Source organism: Lissotriton vulgaris, chromosome 5, assembly GCF_964263255.1.
Source record: "Lissotriton vulgaris chromosome 5, aLisVul1.2, whole genome shotgun sequence".
Taxonomy (NCBI): Eukaryota; Metazoa; Chordata; class Amphibia; order Caudata; family Salamandridae; genus Lissotriton; species Lissotriton vulgaris.
The window spans coordinates 273,697,092-273,722,603 of record NC_141693.1 but is presented as its reverse complement, the minus strand read 5'-3'; the positions used below and the strand labels follow the sequence as shown (position 1 = coordinate 273,722,603).

Genomic DNA, 25,512 nt, shown 5'->3' with positions numbered 1-25,512 from the left:
CGGGGTTGTGGCGTTTGACTTAAACTACCTTATCCAATGTTCCAGCGATGTGAAACCCATGACTCCTGAACTAAACCGGTTCAGAGTCCTTACATGTTGCTATAATACAGGTTAACGGCATGTGGAGATCCGCCGGGAACAATGTTATTTCCCAACACTAGAAAATAGCCGGCTGAGCTCGAATGCAATACCATAATGGAGCACAGCCAGGTTTGCTGTGATGCCCGTGAAAGGGAACCCACAGCCGGGTTCCCTTCGTCCTCCTGGCAGCAGTGAGCAGGAAGGATGACTCTTCTGAGGCTCGAGCACAACCTCTTCTGCAGTCTTCCTGGAGGCGCACGCGCCACCTTTTCTTGGAATACCGCTGAGGTAATTAATACTGGGGCGTTTTCTTCGTCATACCCGTCTACTGGCGCTGAACCATGACTGAGGACGTGCTTTCCAACATGTGTGGTAAGACTCCTGTGCCCCCAGGGTCTTGGGGTAGGCGGCGATCCAGCAAGGCAGCTCAGTTGGTTAACGCGCCCCCTGCTCCGTTCTTTGTAACCTGAAAAAGCTGGGTGACCATTTACAAGGCAGCCTCTGTGTGCTGCAGGTTATAGGGCACGCACCGAGGCGGTCTTGTCAGTGCTCCCCCAAATGTTTAAGGTTTCAAAGACTGAAATTTAGTTTGGGGGGGGGGCATTTGGACCTCTGGCTTCAAAAACATGAGCTACAACATTCGAGACTGTTCTGGCATTAGTTATATTTTGTGTAGGCTACGTCACTAGCGGCTATGGTGGACTCCCCAGCTATTTGCTAAGAAAGCTTCGGCATTTACAGAACTCCATGTCCGTTTAGTCAGTCCAGGAAGGAGAGGTGGTATTCCCCACCGCCCCCTACACCCCCTCCCTCCCCGGTTTATTGTAACGATTCCGAGCCCAACAGAGAATCCTTTTTAGGCCCTATTTATGAATCCTCACACCGTTTACGAGTACTTCCTGTACAGCTAAGTTTAAAAGTAGCCGGGGGGGGGGGGGGGGGGGGGGGGTGTAGATTATTCATTCACTCGATCTACGGAGAACATTTCGGTAGCATTTATTTATTTGATGGGGTATTGTCTGTGTGCCCGAATTTGGCCCAAGGGGTGTTAACGCAATTTACCAGAAGTAGATAGTTAAGAATTTTAGCAGAAACTGTTTGCCAGAAATATCACAATTTACACTGGTTATGTCCTGCGAAGTGAAAGTAATGAAAATAAAAATAGTTACACACGTACGCATATTTTAGTGATGCAAGTGCAACAGGAAGGTAGACTGTGAAACCAAGTTTAAAAAAAACAAAGAGAAAGAAAAGCGCTAGAGCAAACTGCAGTGAGAAAAATAAGATGCACATGACAATATCGTGTGTGTTTGTGTGTGTGTGTGTGTATATATATATATATATAGCCTGATCAAGGGCTTTCCGCCCGAAACGCGTCGCTGGTTCTGTTCAAATAAATTCCATCTTGCTGACTTCGTTGGTCCGGTCCTCTTTCTTTGCTGGCGTGGAGGCGGTGTCTGCGAGCGCAGAGCAAGCTGAGGAGGAATTCCTTTTTTCATATATATATATATATATACAAACAATGCATAGACATGCAAAACCTGCAGATTTGGTACAATTTCTGGGATGCGTCGCATACGTGAGTGTGGTGCAACAGCAGCATAAAAGGAAAGTAAGTAAATGACGTTCAAATCGTACTTCAAAGAATCGCTGGAAGAGGAGATATTTAAGGTGTTTTTGAAAGTAGAGCATGAGTAATACTATGGATAACATTCCAGATTTTAGGAGTGCTGACTGCCTCACGTCCTTCTTCTAGTGAAAGTTGTTTGCAGCTGCAATGAGTTGTTTAGCACTATGTAGCCTTTGCACCTTTTTGAGCGTGTTTCAAAACACTGAATAATAACTTCGACTTCATAACTAAGTTCATGGTGAACGGTATGTTCCCGGAGAGTACTTGTAAATGTTTTCACAAATGAACAAAGGTCGGGGATCTTCTTACCTGTTGTGATCATTCTTACCGTACCTGTATGCGCAGGTAGGGACACACCCGCCCTCAGCTCCCTCCCTCCCTCCCCCGCCGCCGCCCCATCGCCTGCTTTCTTGAGTGTCCTCCGTGTGAATGTTTTTTGTGACTCTGGCTGCCACCTAGCCCCACCGCTCTGAACACCCTGACGGGCACCCACCGTCTGAACATCATGGTACCCACACATCTCATTGATGAAGATACAGTTTAATTTTCATGACCAAGGCATGAATCTTGGGTTTGCATCTCTCATGTTTGCTTACAGCAAATTAAAACTCTACGAATGTACAATAAAGTTAACCTGGATACATAGATATATTGGTGGCTGATAAGACCAGCCTGGCCCTTCTGGTCTTGTAAAATATTAAACTACAGTCGATGGTGCAGAACTAGAAATGACTACACTTTAACAAAAATTAAACTCTTGCTCCGTGATTCTAAGAGTCCTAGGGCAGGCTATGCCGAGGGATACTTCCTGCACCACTGGCTATCCCCTGCTCCTCAACCCTGATTCCTGGGTCGATAGTGTTAGGTGGCTACCAGACAAAGACTGTATTTAGACCTCCCTCATTTCCTGACTCAGTCTTTTACACTAAGGGGGTTACAAAGTGTCCTCTGGTGCCTAGTGCGTGTTGCAATCAGTGTGGGTAGTTCAGGGCAGCTGCTGCTAAATTTTGGACAAAAAGTCCAGTCCGTATACCCAACGGAGAAAGGGGAAAAATGTAAATGTCCAGGGTTTCAATGTGTGGTACATGTGTATTGGAAACTATTGTCTTGGCAACAAATTCGCACCCTCTAGAATCACGTACCACTGTTCACTCGATATGTTTATAGTCTTCTGCTTAATAGATAATTAGTGTTTTGTTTCTGTTTTTAACGCATTTAGAAGGACACACTATTAGTTCGTGCATATTATATTGTAGCATTCATATGGGGCTTCATACCACTATGTGGTGCACAGAAATGCCATTTTTGTAAACTATTTGCTTTATCTGCTGAAGTGTCCATAGCTGCTAAATGGTTGATGTCTTTCTATAAAATATATTCCCTTCCCCCCCCCCTTTTTGGGCATCTTTTTGGAGATTGGCAGACGATAATAGCAGTGCAGGAGGAGATAACCAGCATTGGCAAAGCCAATAGTTCTTGCCTATGTAAGAGCTGTTGGCTTGGCCCAGGTCTTTTAGCGACGTACAGCATCGTGGCTGCAGTTCAGCATGGCTAACAGTTAGTGTTATGGTGTAGAGTGGGTAGCATTGTGTGGAGTAGAGTGGCATAGTACAGTTGTGGGTGTAAGTAATAATGAGTCAACCAAGATGGCAGGTAGGATGAAAGTCAAAGCTTAAATGGTACAAAATATAGTACAATTCTATATTTAGGCAATATATAGTGCGTGCCTCCCTGGAGTGCACTCAGTCAGTGCATGTAAAGGAATCGTAAGGGAAGCTGGAGCCTCGTCGGGTAGGATGAAAGTAACATAAATGCGTTGTATGCCTGTGTAGAAAGTAGGAAAGCACATTGCACTGCCAGGAATACTGAAATGCTTAGAACATAAAGAAGAAAAAAATAGTGCGTTACCAAAAAAAAAGGAAGAACACTTGCTTGGTCCAGGCTCCAGGGAGGAGCTTACACAAAAAAAGAAGGAAATCGTAAAGGAGTTAAGAAATTGAAAGAATGCAAATGAGTGACAATGAAAATAACTAATGGTATGCTTTGGGTGGTTTGTAAGCCCACTAAATTGTAAACCAATATCTTGCAGCACAGTGCATTTTCTGTGTAGGGTGAGACCTAAAATGGCGTCCAGAGAGGAAGCCTTGAACTGGGTCAGATTTTCAGGACAGTTACATCAAATATATTTAGAAATCCTGTATCTCAGTGGCGGGCAAAGAGAAAACACAACAGTGTAAATTACCTCTGGAGTATTCCAGGAAAAAGAGTGTGATCGGACCGCAGCATACTCTTCCCCTCGGGTCTCTGGTGCTAGGAGGTTTTTAGCTTTGTCATTGTTTTGTTAGGGTTTTTGGAAGCTGTCACACTTGTTATTATGAAAATAAATAATTGTCTGAAATTATTTTTTGGTCCAAGAGCACAGATTGCCATAGTAGTCCCTAAACCTGAAGGGGACTACTACGTTTTAGTTGTGCTCTGTTGCCAAAGGGTAGAATGTGGTCCCTCAAGGTGAAGTTTGCTGAAAAGGGGTGTCCCATTGTGCCATGCTGTTTGCTGCAGTGAGCAGAAGACAAATGTGAATGACAAAATAAAAGATCAATGGACGAAGGAGGCTTACTGAAAGCCTGCATACTTAAGTATATTTTATATATAATTTTAGTAAAATCAAAAGGTGTTTGTCTAACTTTCTTTTTGGAAAGCATTAGCAATGAGGCAGTGGCAGCCAGCAACACCTAAGCAGACTGCGAAACCAAAAGATGTATTTCCAGCACACTGCCTAACCTCAGGACACAATGACCTGCACCTAGTTAACCTGACTGCGCTGTTGTCCAAGTTTCCTCCCGGTAACTTAAATTGTCCTTAGTACATCTCGCCCTTGTTACAGAATGAGTTAGACTAAGAATTTTGAGGTGGCTCCCATCTCGTGAGGTGAGGAGGGGGGGGGGGGAGACAGGAAGTAGGAAGACATTATCCACACCCATTCATCTGGACACCATAAAGCTGTAGCCTTTTCAGAATTCTTCATGATTTAGCAAGCCAAAAATGGCCAGCAATCCAGGGAGGGTGAATGAGTCCTACTGACTAAGATGAGGCTGAGTTAGACTAAGGAGAATGAAGGTTACAGTTAAATAACTGGCACATTATCCCTGTGTTTCTTGTCCACATCGCAGTCATTACTTTTGAGGAATACCAAAGCTCTGGCCGTTAATCCTTTAATTAAAAATAAAAATGACACCCTTTCCCCAGTAATGCCCAAACCTTTCACTCCCAGTTCCTCAATCCTGTAATGGTTCAGAAATGTGTATGATGAAGCTTAAGTTTCAGCTCTGCAAATCTGGCAATGAAACTTCTTGAACTGCAGCCCATGAAGCTGCAACACCTAGAGCTGGTCTACCATGGATACCCTCTGAAAGAGGAGTGTCAGATAAAAAGTACAGCACAGGAACTGTGAAGCAAATCCATCTACTGATAGAAATATTAGATGCCTTCCAACCATGACCTGAACCTGTAAAAGTAAAAAAGATTATCAATTTCCTATTGGATCTAGTACGATCCAAATAGACAGCAAAAACTATTAACATCTAGCAAATTTAGAAAAAACTCTTCCTCAGAAGGGGCCAAAAAAATGCTGCTAGAATACACTGCTGGCCAATGAGCTACAATGAGAATTACAATTGGGATCTGTCTTTGAAATTATTGCAGTTTACAACTCTCAAATTGGGGATGGTTGCACCAGAGGGCACCTCGATTATCCATTCTTCCTGACAGATTGCTACCAAAAAAGAATTCCTTAGTGGTTAAAAACTCTAGCTGCAAAGCAGTATCTCCGATCTTCTCTAAAGGAAATCTCACACAAACCATCCCCTAAAAAGAACTTTAAAATGGGTAAAACCAGATTTCATTGTTCGTGTCCTCCATAGATTTTTGATATTCATTCTCATTATCTTTATCTCCCTCTCTCCAGTGACACGCACACAGCATGACCACCAGTGGCGGTTCCTTTACATGAGTGCCAGGGCTCTGCTAGACTCCCTATTTTTTTTAAAAAAAAAATTTTTACCTTTCATTTTTTTTGAAATAAAGAATTCTGAAATGCATACTTCATGGGATCACTCGGCTCCTTTCTAAGGTCAGTGTTCACCCAGTGTGAGTGTGGTGTGGAATGTTGGTGCATGGAAATGTTGCTGCATGGAATGTTGGACGTCTGAGAGTCAGATGGAAAATGGGCTGGGAGGCTACTACTACAGGTGGGGCTCTTTACTATTGCTCTTCATTGAAGCTACTTCATAAAACATCTTCTTTAATCTACACCTGGACTACTGGACATCATTTATATTACAACACTCAGGCAGTCAAGACTGTTTTAAGTCACATGCGCCGGTACGTACGTGCCAGATGTCACAGGTTTAGCTGGGGTGACCAGCTTTCAGCACTGGCTTCTGAGGCCTGTCGGGCTGTAATGCCAAGGCCCCTGACGTAGGAAGACTTGGCAAATAAAATGCTGCCGGGCGCTTAAGGCTTAATTAAGCCTTTGCTCCCCATTACTGTATGTCAATCATCGAAGGGATACCCATTTGCCAATGGGTCCCTCGAGATTGCTCTGTGAATTCTGGGGAGCAGTGGGTGGGAGAGAGTGCACATACTTGGCATTGTCGTCGGGGACTCTAATCACACACTGTAAACGGATTCACTGAGACTGTTTTAGCTAAACTGAAACACGCGTGGTGTATCTGTACAACTTCCTGATCAGTGCTGCTGGCAGGATTTACGTAAAAGTAAAGAGCTGGCTGTCCCGGGCAGGTGGTATGCTTGCAACGAGGGCTGCTGAGAGGGTGGTGATCTGAGTATTTCATTCATAGGCTCAGTTGCCTTATTAGCCTGTACTGTCTGCTGTGTCCTTTTGACCTTCGTACTGCCACAGTGCCATCCAAGAAAACGTGTTGATTGTTGCTCCCTCCTTCCCCAGTCCAGCTGAAATGAATGAAGTACGTTTTTCATTGCTGGGATTGTCTGGCTGCCCTTGGTAAAATGCTCTGTGCGCATTCCATGATAAATGATATTTCAACTTTATTCTGTGTGAAGGGTTGCCTCGCTCAGCAGTTCAAAGCTTAGAAGCCTCCGTTCCTGGAATTAGTAGAGGCTGACAAGCCACCTAATCGACAGGGAGAGCCCAGATGAAGGTCTGGATTGGCCCTCCCGTCCAAAGCACGAGCCCAGCCTTCAAAATATGTATATGTAAAATGCGCAAAACACGTATAAAAGTATAGAAAACATTTTAAGTTCGAAAAATTGTCATTTAATATTTGGAATTGTTTCAATCTGGTATGTTTAGTCTATTAAATGAAATTTACGAGAGGGTGTAAAGGGCCCACTGAACTGAATTCCTTACTTAGTCATATAAGTCTATAAGTTGAATGACATGACCACTCCCAAACATCTTCAGACATATCCTCGGATTATCACCTATCTCAGAGGGGAGCCTTGGAGTGGACACAGCTGCTAGTGAACATCGCTGCTGAATTTCAGCATCGTTTACAGCACATCCTTCAGGTCCAAGGCCACACCCACACCCACACGCACTCACGCACGCACGCACGCACACACACACACACACACACACACACACACACACACACACACACTGTCCAAAACTAGCTACACCCACAAAAGAGGAGTAGTTTACACGAGTAACAACTCACCCGATTCACAAAATAAAATAGGATGGAAACTGCAAGATAATGGGGATCTATACTCCAGGCCTAAATGAAGGCAAAGCGTGGGGTGGTCGTGGCATATGACAGCCACAGCTACAAAGGGGGAACTTTTCAATCAAGAAGACCACTGCAAGAGAAACAGTAGAAACGTTTAGTTTATTCTACTCTTGAAAAGTGGACTTTTGAAATGGGTTAGGAAATCATCTTTTAGAAAAGAAACAAAATAATCCAAAGTAGTTTCTTTAGAAGTGTGGAGCTTTGGACTTCCAGAGGTACCTCTTGGAAATATGCCAAACAAGCATTTGCAATGCAACAGGTCTCGCATTTACGCAAATTTGAGCTATTGGCATTGTAAATGATAATGCCTTTTATTTATGTTTTCGTTTTTGAAACCTAAATAAAAGGCATTGTAATTTACAATAGCTACACTACCAGCAGCAGTGCATTCCTCCCCGCCCCCCTTGACCAAAGCACACTCCAACAGCAGCACACTCTACCCTGGCACACACCAAACCGGTCCAGTACAAGTTCCAACAAGATTTCAGCTGATGGACATCTTTTCAGTACCAGGACAGGTGGACACTGAAATAATGGAGTAAACTTTAATTGGTTTGTTTGGGCCGTATGCCAATAAGGCAGCATGAGTTGTGCTCGCAGTGCACATAAGTCATAATTCAATGTGCATCGGCCAAGCTCACAAAAAAAGTTCACGGACGTCCATGTTAGTGAAAAATATGACGCGTGTGTGTTTTTTTTGTTTTAAGTTACAAGTCTGAGTTTGGTTAGTAACCGTGAAAATAAAACTCCTGGACAAATAAAGCCTTGACAAAAAAGTAGATTCTGCCTAGGCAAAACCTATTAGCTTTGCTGATACTTTTTTTTCGAATGTGTAAAATATAACCGACTGAAACCAAAATCCTCCCAAACCCGTCTGAAGCAAGCAAGACCGGCAAAATGAAACCAGCTGCACCTGACCAATAAAAGCAAGAACAAGCTTTGGTAATGCCAATAGATCTTGATTTAAAAGGATTATGTATGGTATTATGAAGCATTGCAGGTAAATAGCACAGGAATACATATGTATTTAAGTTTAAGCAAACTAGAAGAATAATGGTTGATAGGTTAAACTGTCAGGTGACTGTTTCAATGTCAGCTAGACCTAAAAATCCATGTAGGTTAAAAACTTTCCTCCTACTGTCTGTCCTCCTAACAGAAAAATACAACGTAAATGATCCAGGTATCTAAGACTCTTTGATAGCATTCCAGTGTTTGCCCCTGATAATTCAAGCTCAGGCAGCTGGATAAATAAACAAAATGATTACAGCTGCATGGAGGACAAGCACATTGTTTGTGGAAGCATACAACTTCTGCCCAATGAAAACATGTACTGCTTGCTTCTAACCTGTGGGAGGAGCCAAAGCTCTCTCCATGCCCTGAAGTGATGCTCACATAATTGAATTGTCTGGTGACGGCTGCGCTGTCAAGCCAGAAGATTACACTCATTTGCAATGCAATAGGTCTCGCATTTTGCAAGAGTTTGAGCTATTGGCAATGCGATAGCTTAAACTCTCGCAAATGCGAGATCTATTGGATTGCAAATTACTAGTGCCCATGCAGCGCTTTCACATTCATAGAGGCTGCGTCCCTTTCTTTAGATCAGCCGCATCCAAAGAAAGGGGCGTGGCCGCTGTTAAAGTGAAACCGCAGCATGGGAGCATTCACAAAAAAAGCATCTGTTTGTCAAGTTGACAAACAGATTTTTTTTTTTTGTAAAAGCGCCCATGCTGCGCTTTCACTTTAATAGCGGGCGCACAACTTTCTTTAGACGCGGCTTGTCTAAAGAAAGGGGCGCGGCCTCCGTGAATGAGAAAGCGCCTCATGGCCGCTATTAAACAATAAATAAATAGATAAGTGTAGCCGCTATAGTTAAAGCGGACCGCCATTAGTAAATAAAATAAAAGCGGGTGGTGTGCTGCGACGTAGTGCGTGCTATAGGGACAAATCATTAAACAAAATAGTGCTCACAGCCAAGATAAAGCAGACCGTGTAACAAGACCAGTAACAGGTCCAATTGTTCTGGGAAGTAACAAGTGCAGACAAGGTGGTACCAAGGCTGGACTAACAAGACTAATAAAGACTTGGAAGCCAGCGTTTAAAAAGGACAATGACACAAGCCAATTAAAAATGAGAGCGGTGCATCAAAGCCGTACTCCAATACTTCATGCCTTGCTGCAACGCATGCGCTGCCCAGGCTCGACTTAAAAAGGAGAGCAATGACCATACCTACCAATGGTAAGTAAGAGAAGAGTGACAAGCGAGCACAGTGGTACGTAATGGGTGGACTCTAAGCCCCCCTTTTTAAAATGTATTTACTTATTTTAAAGAACACTAGACTCCCGTGAAACCATGTATGTGCAGTCTCAGGCGAGACCTAAAATTAACCTTGTTCCTGGCTCCTTCTTGTCTAATGTCGATTTGCAGCTGGAGGGGGAAGACTGCTTAAACTTGTTATTGACTGCGAACACAAGGAAGCACTGCAGAGTTTCTCTGCACTGTCTTCTGTGCCTTGACAATCCTACCAAATGGGAATACAAAAGAGCCTGCTGGACCCCTTACAGAGTAATAGTGATGTGCAGTTAGTTTTGAACCCTGACTCCTTTTCAAAGTACTGCACAGAACCAGTTTATGTTGCTTGCCATGTGATCGCAATCAACCTATTTTCCTGTTGATCAGAATGTATAATCTGGTACAATCTAACTGTTAAATCCAAGAGGAAGATCATTTAATCAGACTCTACTTTTTAGTTCACAGTGATGAGATTTAAAAAATCTTACAGTATTTCCCAGGATCTATGATTGCATTGAAATCAACTGTGCTACTCTAGTATTTTCTGGCGTATAAGACGACTGGGCGTATAAGACGACCCCCTACTTTTCCTTTTAAAATGTAGGGTTTGGGCTATATTCACTTGCTTATAAAATGACCCCGGCGTATAAGATGACCCCCAACTTTTGAAAAGATTTTCAAGGGTTAAAAAGTCGTCTTATACGCCAGAAAATACGGTAATTGTAAGACCTCCATACAGTGCTGCGAGCACTCCCTATGTTTTCCCTTCATTATCCCTGATGCAGCATCAGTTGTACAAGCCCTTCCTGAAGGTATAGAGCCACAGTAATTGTTTTTTTCCCCTCTACTGCAGTATTGATTTATTAATTGGCTTGATCTGCTAGCGTGGCAATATAAATCCTATTTCACTCGCACAGATTATTAACACTTTCCTTAAACTGTCCGTGGGGTCTTTCTTCCTGCAGCCAATTTGAAACGATTTTTTTTTCTGTTTACTTCAAAACGGGGCTGCAGACTTAGCCCCAAATATGTGCCCAAACGGATGAAGGACTGACTATGTGTGGGAGCAGTTCTTGTTTAGTTATCTTTGAAACGTGAGGTTGATTTGCAAATCTTGCCAACAATAAGGCAGTTAACAATAATTCTTCAGTCCTCCATAAATACCAGTTTGGAATCTAAAGAGTAAGATCATAGCTGTGTCTTGTGATTAGACCTAGTTGAAATTTGTGTTGTGCTGATGTAATAAGTGTAATTGTTTTTTCTTTGTTTCATGCGAGTACCAAATTACAATATTTTGCCACCCCATGTAATTACGCACCATTTACTGAGAAAATTTACCGAGTGTACAGGTTGCGGTAAAAAATGTACTGCAAAGACATGATGGGACACAACACAAATGACATGGAAGCAGCTTTTCAATGTGTGTAGCAATTTTTTTTTTTAAAGCTTAAAAAAATGCATCTTTGCTTCCAAATTGGAAGCATGGATGATTTTCTCACTAAAATACAGTGCCAAAGGCCAGTTTGCATTTCACACAAATATGCATTCTTTTGCGCAGGATTGCAGACCGTATGAGAGAAAAAATTACACTAATTTCACGCACATCTACTTGTGATATGTTTGGGATAGTTTAGGTTCTCCGCCTGAAAATGCTGTCGGGTTGCTATACAAAATGGGGGGGGGGGGGGGGGGGAGTAGCAGTGTGGAATAACTGACAAACTGGGAACCTCTTATGAGGGTTACTTGAAGCATGCATCTTGGATGCATTCCGCATTACGAATCCTGTCCCAAGTATTGACATTCATGGTGCAGGGATCTCCCTGCTTGGAACCATGAGCTCCGGCTGCCTAGTTACAAGTGTATGCGAACCATGTTTCATTGTTTTTGGAGCGACCACTCCTTCACTTGTGATCTCTGAATATGGGGTCCTCTGCCTAGTAGGAATTTGCAGCTTGACCTCTGGAGCATGGAGCTCTAGCGATCTAATCTTCATATCTTCTCATCTCTTTATGGATATAAAGACACCTCCCAGGCTGGTTTCCCAAGTGTGATCTATGGACATCGGCTCTTACAGCATGACCTTTGGACTACTGAGCTCTAGCAACCCAGTTTGAAATACTGATGTTGGCTGTAGAGGCCTGTTTAGAATGAGGTATCTCCTTTGTATATTTCTTTTGGCTTGTGATGTCTGAACATTGATTCTGCTGCCTGCTGGATGTTTGCTCGCGCCCATGTGACTGACCTCTTCTATTCATGGATTAGTGACTGGGGTAGGGTGGCAGGGGGGGTCAAGGTAGCGTGGCAGGAAAAGTAGGGTTATGTGCACAAAACAGTAGTTTTCCATGAAGCTGCGCCATATCACGAGGAGAGGCTTTGGTCATGGAGTTCTACCTGAGCCAGTTATCGATTTTTGGCTCCATCCTGGTGGCTTCAAGCTCTTGCTTAAGGGCAGAGTGAATAGCAGCCCACTGTGTTCTGTTACTACTCTTGAAGAGCAGCCAATGTCCACTGTAGCTGCTTTCTGGTGGGTCACGCGCAGACCTTGAGCGAGGGTCTTGCTTCTGCCAGGTGTCCTCTGTGCACGTGCTGTGCATGTGGCCCTACACTGCATGTGACTGTCTTTGGCGTGGAGGCCCAATGACCTCAACAAAGCTGCTGTCCTCTTGTGTAAATATTTCCTAATGGAACTTTGGAGATATGAGCTCCTTTCCTCATTCGGCTATTTGTGTGATCCTGGGTATAGCACTGCATCTTCCTGTTCCTGACTTAGGTTAGAGCTTGTCGGTCTGGGATAGCCCCCATATTAAACGGTATATAATGTGTATTGGCCATCTGGTGAAGGTGAATTAACTAGAATATGCAAGGGCACTTCTGTTACGATCAAGTGATTTAGAAATTGGGAGGTAGAGACTTGTTGATGACCTGGTTGCAGGCTTCTCTGCATACATGATCTTCAGCCCTGCTAGGTGCTATGTTTCCAAGCTCTAGATCTCTCAATCTTCTGCTATTCCTTTAGTCCTGCCTCTTACCTGCTCTACCTGTCCTGTCTGCGCTTTCACTGCGGTCTGATCTTTTACCTGCCGTATCTGCTCCTTCAGTGCTGTCTCTGCCCTATCTGCCCGTTTTGTGCTCTCCATGTCTCTTAACTGGCCTGTCTGCCCCTTCTCTGGTGTCACTGTGATTTATGTACCTGGTCCGCCCCTTCTTTGCTGCCTCACTTGCCATGCTAGGGCCCTTCTTGCCCTACCTCTTACCTGTCCCGTCACTGCTGTTCTGTCCTCTAACCTGGCTTGTCTGCCCTTCACTGCTATCCTACCACATATCTGCTCTGCCTACTTGCTTCCTTGCTCTCTGTATTGCATCTGCCCCATCAATGCTGTCCCTGCCTCTTCCCTACTCTGTGCTCCTACTCTACTGTCCCTGCCTCTTCACTACCCTGACCTCCTACACTGCTGTCCCTGCCTCTTCTCTACACTGTGCTCCTACACTGCTGTCCCTGCCTCTTCACTACCCTGTCCTCCTACACTGCTGTCCCTGCCTCTTCTCTACACTGTGCTCCTACACTGCTGTCCCTGCCTCTTCACTACCCTGTGCTCTTGCACTGCTGTCCCTGCCTCTTCCCTACCCTGCTGTCCCTGCCTATTCACTACTCTGTCCTCCTACACTGCTGTCCCTGCCTCTTCCCTACCCGGTGTTCCTTCACTGCTGTCCCTGCCTCTTCCCTGCCCTGTGCTCCTACCCTGCTGTCCCTGCCTATTCACTACTCTGTCCTCCTACACTGCTGTCCCTGCCTCTTCCCTACCCTGTCCTCCTACACTGCTGTCCCTTCCCTACCCTGTGTTCCTTCACTGCTGTCCCTGCCTCTTCCTTACTCTGTGCTCCTACTCTACTGTCCCTGCCTCATCCCTACTCTGTGCTCCTACGCTGCTGTCCCTGCCTCTTCCCTACTGTGTGCTCCTACTCTGCTGTCCCTGCCTCTTCCCTACTGTGTGCTCCTACTCTGCTGTCCCTGCCTCTTCCCTACTCTGTGCTCCTACTCTACTGTACCTTCACTACTATGTGCACCTATGCTGCTGCCACTGCCTCGCCACTACTCTGTGTTTCTTCACTGCTGTCCCTGCCTCTTCCCTACTCTGTGCTCCTACTCTACTGTCCCTGCCTCTTCCCTACTCTGTGCTCCTACTCTACTGTCCCTGCCTCTTCCCTACTCGGTGCTCCTACTCTACTGTCCCCGCCTCTTCCCTACTCTGTGCTCCTACTCTACTGTCCCTGCCTCTTCCCTACTCTGTGCTCCTACTCTACTGTCCCCGCCTCTTCCCTACTTTGTGCTCCTACTCTACTGTCCCCGCCTCTTCCCTACTCTGTGCTCCTACTCTACTGTCCCTGCCTCTTCCCTACTCTGTGCTCCTACTCTACTGTCCCTTCACTACTATGTGCACCTATGCTGCTGCCCCTGCCTCGTCACTACTCTGTGTTTCTTCATTGCTGTCCCCGGCTCTCTTCCCTACTCTGTGCTCCTACTCTACTGTCCCTGCCTCTTCCCTACTCTGTGCTCTTACTCTACTGTCCCCGCCTCTTCCCTACTCTGTGCTCCTACACTGCTGTCCCCGCCTCTTCCCTACTCTGTGCTCTTACTCTGCTGTCCCTGCCTCTTCCCTACTCTGTGCTCCAACGCTGCTGCCCCTGCCTCGTCACTACTCTGTGCTCCTACGCTGCTGTCCCTGCCTCTTCCCTACTCTGTGCTCCAACGCTGCTGCCCCTGCCTCGTCACTCTGTGCTCCAACGCTGCTGCCCCTGCCTCGTCACTACTCTGTGCTCCTACGCTGCTGTCCCTGCCTCTTCCCTACTCTGTGCTCCTACTCTACTGTCCCTGCCCCTTCACTACTTCCATGACTATGGAAGTGCCTTCCCAGTGTGTTCGTGTGGTTTGAGAGACTGCCATTTATTGCAGTAATACCCTTTTACCTGTGTTTGGTACTCTTTTGTAACATGCACTGTTCTCTTGTGACGCACTGTTTGCTTGTTCTTTTGTTTGAGTTTCCTCCATTTAATGCAGTATTGTACCTCTACTTGTACTTTGTATGCTTTTGTAACCTGCACACGCCACTTTTTCCTCCAGTAATGCACCGTTTGCTACCTCCTGTATTTTGTTTGCTCACGATTGTCACTTTTGCCTCGTGTAATGTAACTTTTGCTTTTGTAATTTGTTCACTTGTAATGTTCTCATGTTTCAGTTCCGTTCCTATTGTGAAGCGCTCGGACACCCTCTGGTAAAGTCAGCGCTATATAACAAGCATTAGAAATGCAATAGGTCTCGCAGCATTAGAGTTAGTGCTTTTAGAATTGTTTATGGGTTTTTTGTAAATCTTTAGCATGAGGTTGAGGGTGAGTGAGGGTGAGGGGTTGAGGGTGAGTGAGGGTGAGGGGTTGAGGGTGAGGGTGAGTGAGGGTGAGTGAGGGGTTGAGGGTGAGTGAGGGGTTGAGGGTGAGTGAGGGGTTGAGGGTGAGTGAGGGTGAGTGAGGGGTTGAGGGTGAGTGAGGGTGAGGGGTTGAGGGTGGGTGAGGGGTTGAGGGTGGGTGAGGGTGAGGGGTTGAGGGTGAGTGAGGGTGAGTGAGGGTGAGTGAGGGTGAGTGAGGGTGAGGGTGGGTGAGGGTGGGTGAGTGTGAGTGAGGGTGAGTGAGGGTGAGTGAGGGTGAGTGAGGGTGAGTGAGGGTGAGTGAGGGTGAGTGGGGGTGAGTGGGGGTGAGTGGGGGTGAGGGATTGAGGGTGAGGGATTGAGGGTGAGGGGTTGAGGGTGAGGGGTTGAGGGTGAGGGGTTGAGGGTGAGGGGTTGAGGGTGGGTGAGGGTGAGGGGTTGAGGGTGAGTGAGGGTAAGGGTGAGTGAGGGTGAGGGTGAGTGAGGGTGGGTGAGTGTGTGTGAGTGAGTGGGGGTGAGTGGGGGTGAGTGTGGGTGAGGGATTGAGGGTGAGGGGTTGAGGGTGAGTGAGGGTGAGGGGTTGAGGGTGAGTGAGGGTGAGGGAGGGTGAGGGGTTGAGGGTGAGGGGTTGAGGGTGAGTGGGGGTGAAGGTGAGTGAGGGTGAGTGAGGGTGAGTGAGGGTGGGTGAGGGTGAGTGAGGGTGAGTGAGGGTGAGTGAGGGTGGGTGAGGGTGAGTGAGGGTGAGTGAGGGTGAGTGAGGGGTTGAGGGTGAGTGAGGGTGAGGGGTTGAGGGTGGGTGAGGGGTTGAGGGTGGGTGAGGGTGAGGGGTTGAGGGTGAGTGAGGGTAAGGGTGAGTGAGGGTGAGTGAGGGTGAGTGAGGGTGAGGGTGAGTGAGGGTGGGTGAGTGTGAGTGAGGGTGAGTGAGGGTGAGTGAGGGTGAGTGAGGGTGAGTGAGGGTGAGTGAGGGTGAGTGGGGGTGAGTGTGGGTGAGGGATTGAGGGTGAGGGGTTGAGGGTGAGGGGTTGAGGGTGAGTGAGGGTGGGTGAGGGTGAGGGGTTGAGGGTGAGTGAGGGTAAGGGTGAGTGAGGGTGAGGGTGAGTGAGGGTGGGTGAGTGTGAGTGAGTGTGAGTGAGTGTGAGTGAGTGTGAGTGAGTGTGAGTGAGGGTGAGTGAGGGTGAGTGAGGGTGAGTGAGGGTGAGTGGGGGTGAGTGTGGGTGAGGGATTGAGGGTGAGGGGTTGAGGGTGAGTGAGGGTGAGTGAGGGTGAGGGAGGGTGAGGGGTTGAGGGTGAGGGGTTGAGGGTGAGGGGTTGAGGGTGAGTGGGGGTGAGTGAGGGTGAAGGTGAGTGAGGGTGAGTGAGTGTGAGTGAGGGTGAGTGAGGGTAAGGGTGAGTGAGTGTGAGTGAGGGTGGGTGAGTGTGAGTGAGTGTGAGTGAGTGTGAGTGAGGGTGAGTGAGGGTGAGTGAGGGTGAGTGAGGGTGGGTGAGTGAGGGTAAGGGTGAGTGAGGGTAAGGGTGAGTGAGGGTGTGTGAGGGTGAGTGAGGGTGAGTGAGGGTGAGTGAGGGTGAGTGAGGGTGAGTGAGGGTGAGTGAGGGTGAGTGAGGGTGAGTGGGGGTGAGTGGGGGTGAGTGGGGGTGAGGGATTGAGGGTGAGGGATTGAGGGTGAGGGGTTGAGGGTGAGTGAGGGGTTGAGGGAGGGTGAGGGTGAGGGGTTGAGGGTGAGGGGTTGAGGGTGAGGGGTTGAGGGTGAGTGGGGGTGAGGGAGGGTGAGGGGTTGAGGGTGAGTGAGGGTGAAGGTGAGTGAGGGTGAGTGAGGGTGAGTGAGGGTGAGTGAGGGTGAGTGAGGGTGAGTGAGGGTGAGTGAGGGTGAGTGAGGGTGAGTGAGGGTGAGTGAGGGTGAGTGAGGGTGAGTGAGGGTGAGTGAGGGTGAGTGAGGGTGAGTGAGGGTGAGTGAGGGTGGGTGAGTGTGAGTGAGGGTGGGTGAGTGTGAGTGAGGGTGAGTGAGTGTGAGTGAGGGTGAGTGAGGGTGAGTGAGGGTGAGTGAGGGTGGGTGAGGGTGGGTGAGTGTGAGTGAGGGTGAGTGAGAGTGAGGGTGAGTGAGTGAGGGTGAGTGAGTGAGGGTGAGTGAGTGTGAGGGTGAGTGAGTGTGAGGGTGAGTGAGAGTGAGTGAATTACCAGACATCCTTACCAGTTAACGTTCAAAGTTTACGAAATCAAAATGCTTTTTAGTAATCCAAAACAATGTACTGCTGCGGCTTACTATACAATAAGTATCATACGGTGCAGAAGTTGGGTCGTGAGCACACATACTGAATCAATAGGGGGTTTAAACTGTCCATGTAAACGTCCATTATTTCATAGAGCATCCTATTGTTAAGTCCCATTAATCCGTGCAAACAAAAGTACAGAAGCACAGGGAGAGAGAGTTTGTTATCAGGATCCACCATTCCGTGATCTTGAGAAGTCGAGTTTACAGCTTGGGCCTGCCTGTTTCACACCAGATCATTAGCCCAGGGGACTGTCTGGGACTGCAGAAATATTTGTTGACATAAAATTAAATTTAAAGCTAACCCTGTAATATTGTTAAACCCTGGGAGAAAAACATTCATCTCCGAAATATGCCCACTCCCTGCGTGACCACCGCGTTTCAAAAGTGAAAACCTAATTACTCACTGTAACCCGGAAATGAGCCCTGCCTGGCCGGTCAGGGCAGCCCTTGGTATTTTGGAAGGGCCCGGGTGGCGAGCAGGGGGGTGGGGAAGATGAGGCGGGCGAGGGAAGGAAGACGTGTTGAGAGGGGGAGGGAAGGAAGGACAAAGGTTAAAAGGGCGCGTGTGATCAGAGGAGTAAGATTAGGAAGAAAGCGGACATGAGAATGCGAGGCAGAGGGCACAACGAGCACCCCCATGGATGAAGGACGTGGATGAGAGCCATAAAGGGGTCGTCACAGCTTGATTCGGAGGGGGAGGGCGGAGAATATAGACAAGTATTAAAGGTTGAGAATATTATGCTGGAATGAGCAGATTGCTTTGCCCAGGTAAAGGAAACAAAGTGAACATGGGTTCGGTATGAAACCTGCAAGTTGTGTGATACCGACTCCGAGTAGTGAGAGCGCCCTCCCTCCGTTCCGTACTGGTCACCACCACATCTGTGCTTCGAAGCTGGCATTTGCAGGGTTGCTGGTCTCCTTGTTACCAGTATCATTATGTGCGTTACCTAATGTGTCATTTATGGGGTCACCAAGAGGGAATCCACATACTAGTCCGAGTTGGGTGAGTTCGAATATTTGCTCTCTGAAGAACGGGCTTAGAAATTCTTGCACAGCTGACGGGAAAGGGGGTGTGCGCAGCGCTTAGGATGAAGATAGCACAAGCTCATTAATGATGAAAATGCTCAGTTGCAGAGGTGCTAACTGACGACGGAACACCCTGCAGTTTCACGGGGCACACGATTTACACAGTCCGTGTGAAAGGGGAAAAACAAGCATTGGCTGCCAATCGTTTAGCTTTCTCAATGATAGTTTTGTCATGGTTTTTGTAAATCTGTACTGCTACGGGAGCTGACGGACCATCGCCAATAACAAAATAAATTACTAAAAGCAAAAATGTTTTTTTGTTTACAAAATGCACATTGTCGTAATAGTCCTTGGCAATTAAGTTACTTTTTTGCGTGTTGCTATGCCCCCTTTTTAAAAACTTTATATGGAAGAATGACATTACTCACAGTGCTGCCCAATGACTGAAGTGGGCTGACCCATTGCCACATACTCTACGTTGCTGCGAGATGAAGACAAAAAAAGTGTTGACAGAACAACTGAGTAATGGATGAAGAAGGATAGCTGAAAGTCCCAATAAGCATATTTACACAGATACTTTTAGTAACATGAATTCAAACGGTCTTAGCAAAAACCAGACCTGAAAAATATCCGAATATTTAAGGGAAGTGAGTTCGAGGTCGTGGACGCTTGTAAATAGGGACAACGAATACATCTGCTTTCCTCGCCCCAATGGTAAACATTCTTCCAGAAGGTACTCCTTAAATAAAAAGTTGAAATAGGGAGCAAAATGATTAATAATACACTTTACTCTTTAAAAATGCCCCGTTGACGAAATTAAACATATTTAGTAGTGAATAAAATGGAACTGTGGGATTATAAAAAAAATGAATTGAGCGTCTTTTGGCTGGATTATGCTGCGTTTTAATTACTTCTGCTTCAAAGTGTAGCTCGTGCCAGCCACCAGTGGAGCACCTCGTATGAATATGGACCAAATGAGGCAATGATACACATCCAATTTAGTGGGGTAAGTAATTATTGCGGCCCCAAACTTCTGTAGACAAGAAGTGTTCTTAGGGATGCCACGCACGTCCTTCCATAAAAGAACGGGCCGATGAAGGTGTTTATTGCGCCGTTTCTGTCATTTAGGGCGTGCATGACATTTTAAATGTCTGTAGTAGTGTCACTTGGTCGGAGGGAGAGGGGTGATGAAAGTCGAAATATTCTCTCGGTGTATCTTTTCGACCTAAGCATAATCACTCCCTTGTTTAAGATAATGAAAAGAAATGTCAGTTAGGGTTTGTTCATTCTTAGAAACGGCGGGGGCGGAGAGGGGAGAGGTGCGACAAAAAAAGAAGCCGGAGGGAAGAGAGGGGAGGGGGGAGGAGAAATGCGAGACGGCGGGAAGGGGAGGGGGCGGAGCGGGTCAAATCAACAAACAAGCCGGAGGGAAGAGAGGGGAGGGGGGAGGAGAAATGCGACACGGCGGGGAGGGGGCGGAACGGGGGAGGGGGCGGAGAGGGGACATGCACGCGCCCGTGACTTTTAAGGTCAATGCGCATGCGCATAAGCTTAATGCGCATGCGCATTGACCTTAAAAGTCACGGGCACTGCAAGGAATCGCCACGATTCCTTGCAGTTAGATAAAGAGTTGATGAGCCCCTATAGTCTCGCTTGCTCGATGCGCATGCGCATCGACAGGCGAGACCTAAAAACGCATAAATAAATAAATATGTGCACCTAAGCTGCTGTCCCTGCCTCTTCCCTGCTCTGCTCCTACTCTACTGTCCCTGCCTCTTCCCTGCTCTGCTCCTACTCTACTGTCCCTGCCTCTTCCCTACTCTGTGCTCCTACACTGCTGTCCCTGCCTCTTCCCTACTCTGTGCTCCTACACTGCTGTCCCTGCCTCTTCCCTACTCTGTGCTCCTTCACTGCTGTTCTTGCCTCGTCACTACCCTGTGCTCCTACTCTACTGTCCCTGCCTCTTCACTACCCTGTGCTCCTACACTGCTGCCCCTGCCTCTTCCCTACTCTGTGCTCCTACACTGCTGTCCCTGCCTCTTCACTACCCTGTGCTCCTACTCTGTCCCTGCCTCTTCACTACCCTGTGCTCCTACTCTACTGTCCCTGCCTCTTCACTACCCTGTGCTCCTACACTGCTGCCCCTGCCCCTTCACTACCCTGTGCTCCTACTCTACTGTCCCTGCCCCTTCACTACCCTGTGCTCCTACACTGCTGTCCCTGCCCCTTCACTACTCTGTGCTCCTACTCTACTGTCCCTGCCTCTTCACTACTCTGTGCTCCTACACTACTGTCCCTGCCTCTTCACTACTCTATGCTCCTACTCTACTGTCCTTGCTTCTTCTCTACTCTGTGCTCCTTCGTTGCTGCTTCTACCTCTTTCCTACTCGTTTTTTGGCACTGCTGTCCCTGCCTCGTGCCTGCTCCGTCTGCCCTTTCACTGCTCCTCCCGCCTCATACCCGAGGCCCTGTCTGCCTCTTCACTACCCTGCCTGCCCATCTCTGCCCTCCCTCTCAACACTGCCCTGTGCAGTCTTACTCGATGCTTAACATGGCCCGGCCACCCAGGGTGGATTATCCCCAATTCCGTCCGCTCGGGCATCGCAGATTAGTGTTCTCGGCATCACCGGTCGGATCTAGGTCAGGGCTGTGTAACCATCACATTTACTGACGTGTGCTCCCTGGAGAGACAGGAGTTCCTTCTAATCTTGGACCTCTTCGCGCTCCCTCACTCGCCTGTGACTCCATGGATGCAGACTGGGTTTGTTCTACTGAAAGTGGTTTCTGCCAAAGCGTCATCCGTTTAGACCTGTTGAATGTTATAGATTTTGGTCGGACGCATACATCTGGGGGTTTGACTTTGAGGTTGCAGTTAAGATTGTCCTCTGGTCATAAGCTTCCCCAAATGTGGCTGCTAAAAAAATCTGAGATATGATAGAGATAAAGTTGTTGTTAATATTGTCGCTACTACAGTCCCACCATCCCAACTGGTTCAATCATTTGCAGTATTTATGGGCCCAGCTGAGCCTGGTAACTCTGCACCCCCACCACAAAAAACAACGTTTCCTTCCCGTCCAACAGTATGGCGTCCATGGGTGAAAATGTGTGCTGAATACAGTTATAGGTATATTTCAAACAGCACATTCTATGGGAGCATTATTCCGCAATCAGGTCCTTTTAACACACGTTGCCAGGACAAATGTTTAACCTCATTAGTAACAGGTTAACACATGGATACACCAATTCTGAACTGAAAGTCAGTCCGCCAGTAAATCTTGGAACCCTGTTTTTAATTAACTTTTGATCCAATTGAGTTTGAATTTGCATTTTTCGTTGTTGAAATCTGCACAGATGTATGCGTCATGGGTGGTAAATCCATTATTGTGTGGTAAATCCATACTTGTGCGGAAAACAATGATGCTGCAGAAAGACCTGGAGTGTAGATTTATTCAGATGCTTGGATGTCATTTTGGAAATACAAAAAGGCAAACCAGGGACAGCAGCCGCCACGCCCTTGCCTACCCCTCAGACTGCTCTTGCTATCTCTGGCCTTGGGATGATTAAAGCAGTAGCAGGAAGAGTATGTAAAAAGGTTGCATTCTGTAGTTTGAACTGTTCGCCCTTTTCAGAATACTGAAGAAGGTGGGAGAAGGGGGTCAACCCTGTGAGTTAATGAGTGGTCAGATGGGCGTGATGTCACTTCCGGTGCTCATGCTATGGTTTTATGTTAGGAAGTAACAGGGATACATGTATATCCGGGACACCCTCGTGTGTGGGACAGCGAAAAAATGTCGGGCTTCGCTTTTAAGTTTTTTTAAAAATGTATATATTGCGTGAACTCGACTCGAAGCCGTGCGCTTTCCACGAGTATTAGTTATATTAGGACACGTTCGTTTTTTTGTTGGTAGGCACTGTGACATTAGTTGATTTGCCGCGAATCACAGGGTGTTGAGCTGACGCCGAGACTTAAGCCTGGTTCCCCAGTCGGCAGCTCTGGTCGTTGCGCTACATCCTCGTGTTCCGTGAAGCCTCGTGCTGCTGCTGCACCCGTCTTGAGGGCGGAGCTTCGCCCCCTTTACTGGGTGGCCGGGGTGGCCTGCTTGCGGAATCCCTCATTAGAAGGGAAGCTGAGAAGCTATCCTCCTTTCGGGCTCCTGTTCCGTGTCCTTTGCCTCACGTTGGAGCCCATCTCCCTCTGTCGGCCCAGACAGTCTGCGGGATTTCTCAGCCAGCCTTGGCAGGGAAGAGGGTTCTTGGCAGACACTCGTTGGCAAGCGGCTGGGCACTCTTTTTGGCTGTATTCCTGCGGCAGGGGCCGTGTGAATAAAGAGGGCATTGTCTGCAGACTCTGCAAGGAAAACTGAATAACTTGCTTTGTCATTGGCATTCCACTCCCGTGCCCCCGTACCTTAGAAGCCTGATTTGAATTCCCATTTCGTAGCATGTGGCACCTCGGCACACATGGCTCATGATTGGGACATACTTCCTCTGGCATTCGTTAGAGAGGTCGGCATTGTATGGTCGTGCAGTCTGTACTTCCCGTCCTCGGCGGAGCAGGCCAGCTACACACCGGCGTACCTTGGGGGATGCTTGCTCTGTGGTATCCCTTTCCAAAGCTATCACTAGTGGCAACGTGGAGGGTTTACTTTGGTGGGCAGGTTGTGATGGAGGTGATGGGCAATGAAAGGGCAGATATCCGTGACCAATGTGACATTGTGGTGTATGAGAAACTGATATAGGTGGACAGGTAGTGATTAAAGCGATGAACCATCTAAGGGATGGGTGACATTGGTGAGCAATGTGAAAGGCTGGCATTGGTGGTCAGTACGAGGAGCTTTGCACTTGTGGGCAGCTTGAGGGGTGGGCGTTTTTCTCCACCAGGTACCTTCTCTGAGCGCCAAAGATACAACCAGTATTTGACCTGGTGCTTAAGCGATTTATATTTGCAATGTAATGCAAAGTCGTTTTTTGTAGAGCGCTGCTGTGTAACCTGTGAGGGTGTCCAGGTACGGAGTAGGTGAGTGCAGGCATGTGATGAGGCCAAGCCTGAATACAAGCAGTCTCAATGGTCCAGCAAGAAGACTAATTGAATAGTCAGGTCTACAGCCTCTTGTGGAATTTAAGAAGCGAGAAGGAGGCCCTGGTGTGTTGGGTAAAGTCGTCCCAGGACTTGGCAGCTTGGTTGGAGAATGATCGACCTCCCGTTCGGCTTCTATGGATGCGGGGTTTGTGTCAGAGTGTCAACGCCTCTGGATGGGGAGCCAGTGGAGCGGGAGGGTGAGGAATGGGTCTAGCTGCAGCATTTTGGATGGTTTGAATTCTGTGAAGGAGAGGAGTTGGGATGCCGCATAGTGTGTTGCCCTAGTCCAATATGCTTGTGATTAAGGCTTGTGTGAAGGTACGTCTGATGTCCAGTGGGAGCCACTCAACCATTTTCCGTAACATGCAGAGGAGTATGTGGAAGCATGAGGAGGAAGCAGCGTTGGCTTGAGACTTCATGATGAGGTTGGTGTCCAGGATGAGGCCTAAGTTCCTAGCGTGGTCTGCTGGGGTGAGTCCACCATGAAGTGTCAGGCCAAGGCTGATTCCTCCTCATGCTTCCACATACTCCTCTGCATGTTACGTAAAAAGCCCTAGCTTTAAACTCTTCCAACACCCTAGTTTGGGGAAGAAGCAGTACATTTACCTCTGACACCCTAGGTTGTGAAGAAGGCATACATTGTCTCTACTGTCCTATGTTGTGGAGAAAACGACTACTATTCTAATTTATGAATAGGCTTGCCCATCAACTCTACCAACCTAGTTTGTTATAAACCATAGGCTGAAACCAACACTCCTTTGCTCTCTCTACCCTGGGCTGTTATTAAGTTGGTCTGCTGCCTCTACTAACGAAGACTTAAAACGTGGTCCGTTGTCTCTGGTGTCCTAGGTTTAGGTGTATGATCTACTGGCTTTATTTAATTGAGGCTGAGACCTATTGTCTCTTGCTTTGACTACCCTAAGGTTAGATATGCGGTCGAAAACGTCATGCTTAAGAAAGCAGACTAGGTAAACAATTTGGAAATGTTTTCAATTGAAATGTGTAGCCTCACTTATAGTTCGTGGAAGAGCAGTTCAAGTTCATAGTCCACTGAATGCACACTCATTTTATTTCAAGCAACTGCACTGCAATCCCACCCCCCACACACACACCTTACTTTATTGCTTGGTGTGAAGTCCAGTGCAATAAATGACTGTTTTTGATAAGTCTTTAATGTTTTATGCAAATCCTCTTGACTCATTGTTTTCCTTATCGTCTGTGTTTCAGATGCGGAGGTACAGTGGGGGCCATAGTCACCTGCCCTCTTGAAGTGATAAAGACAAGGTTGCAGTCCTCAGGCCTGGCCCTCCGGACGGTGTACTTCCAGCAGGTGCAGCTGGGCATCAGTGGAGCAGGCATGATGCGACCAGCAGCATCCGTGTCTCCAGGGCTTCTCCAGGTGCTCAAGTAAGTGGCAAGGACTCTTCCTGGTTGTATAACCTATCATATCCTGAAAAACTAAATAAGTAGAAAAGGAACACGTAATGGCTACTCTATTAACCATATAGTACATTCCAGAAATAAAATTTGTACTTTTGTGTTTTCGAAAAGATATTCCTATACAACTCGATGGTACTCTTGATGGTACCCATCTAAAGATGGAGCATACCTGGCAGCACAAGCAGTGTGGTTGCGAAACACCTATTGTGAACTTACAATGGCCTTCTGTCCACCAGCTGCTTATGGTTAGCTTTATTGCCACTCATTTACTTGCTTTCCTTCCTCTTAAAATTTTCCCTCCCCTGGAGCAAAACCATTTTTCGATCTTTTTGATTGACTAACTTGTATCCTTCTGCTGCTCACATTTAGGGGACAACTTTTTTTTTCTTTTTCTTTCAGTACTCTACATTAAGGGCTGTTTTTGGTGTATTCCTTGTATTCACATATTACATGAAAGCATACGTTTTGGCACATAGAGGCTTTTATGACGCATGGGGGGAAGCATCATCTG

The 25,512-nt window shown here is 47.2% G+C and overlaps 1 protein-coding gene across 1 annotated transcript in view; it reads left to right on the top strand.

Annotated features, from left to right (window-relative positions):
- The window catches only part of SLC25A33 (solute carrier family 25 member 33), a 73,583-nt gene that overhangs the window by 20,522 nt on the left and 27,549 nt on the right, over positions 1-25,512 (top strand). The window contains exon 2 of the mRNA XM_086921394.1: positions 24,789-24,968. Coding sequence (XP_086777520.1) covers positions 24,789-24,968 — 180 coding nt within the window. The remainder of the gene's footprint in view (positions 1-24,788; positions 24,969-25,512) is intronic.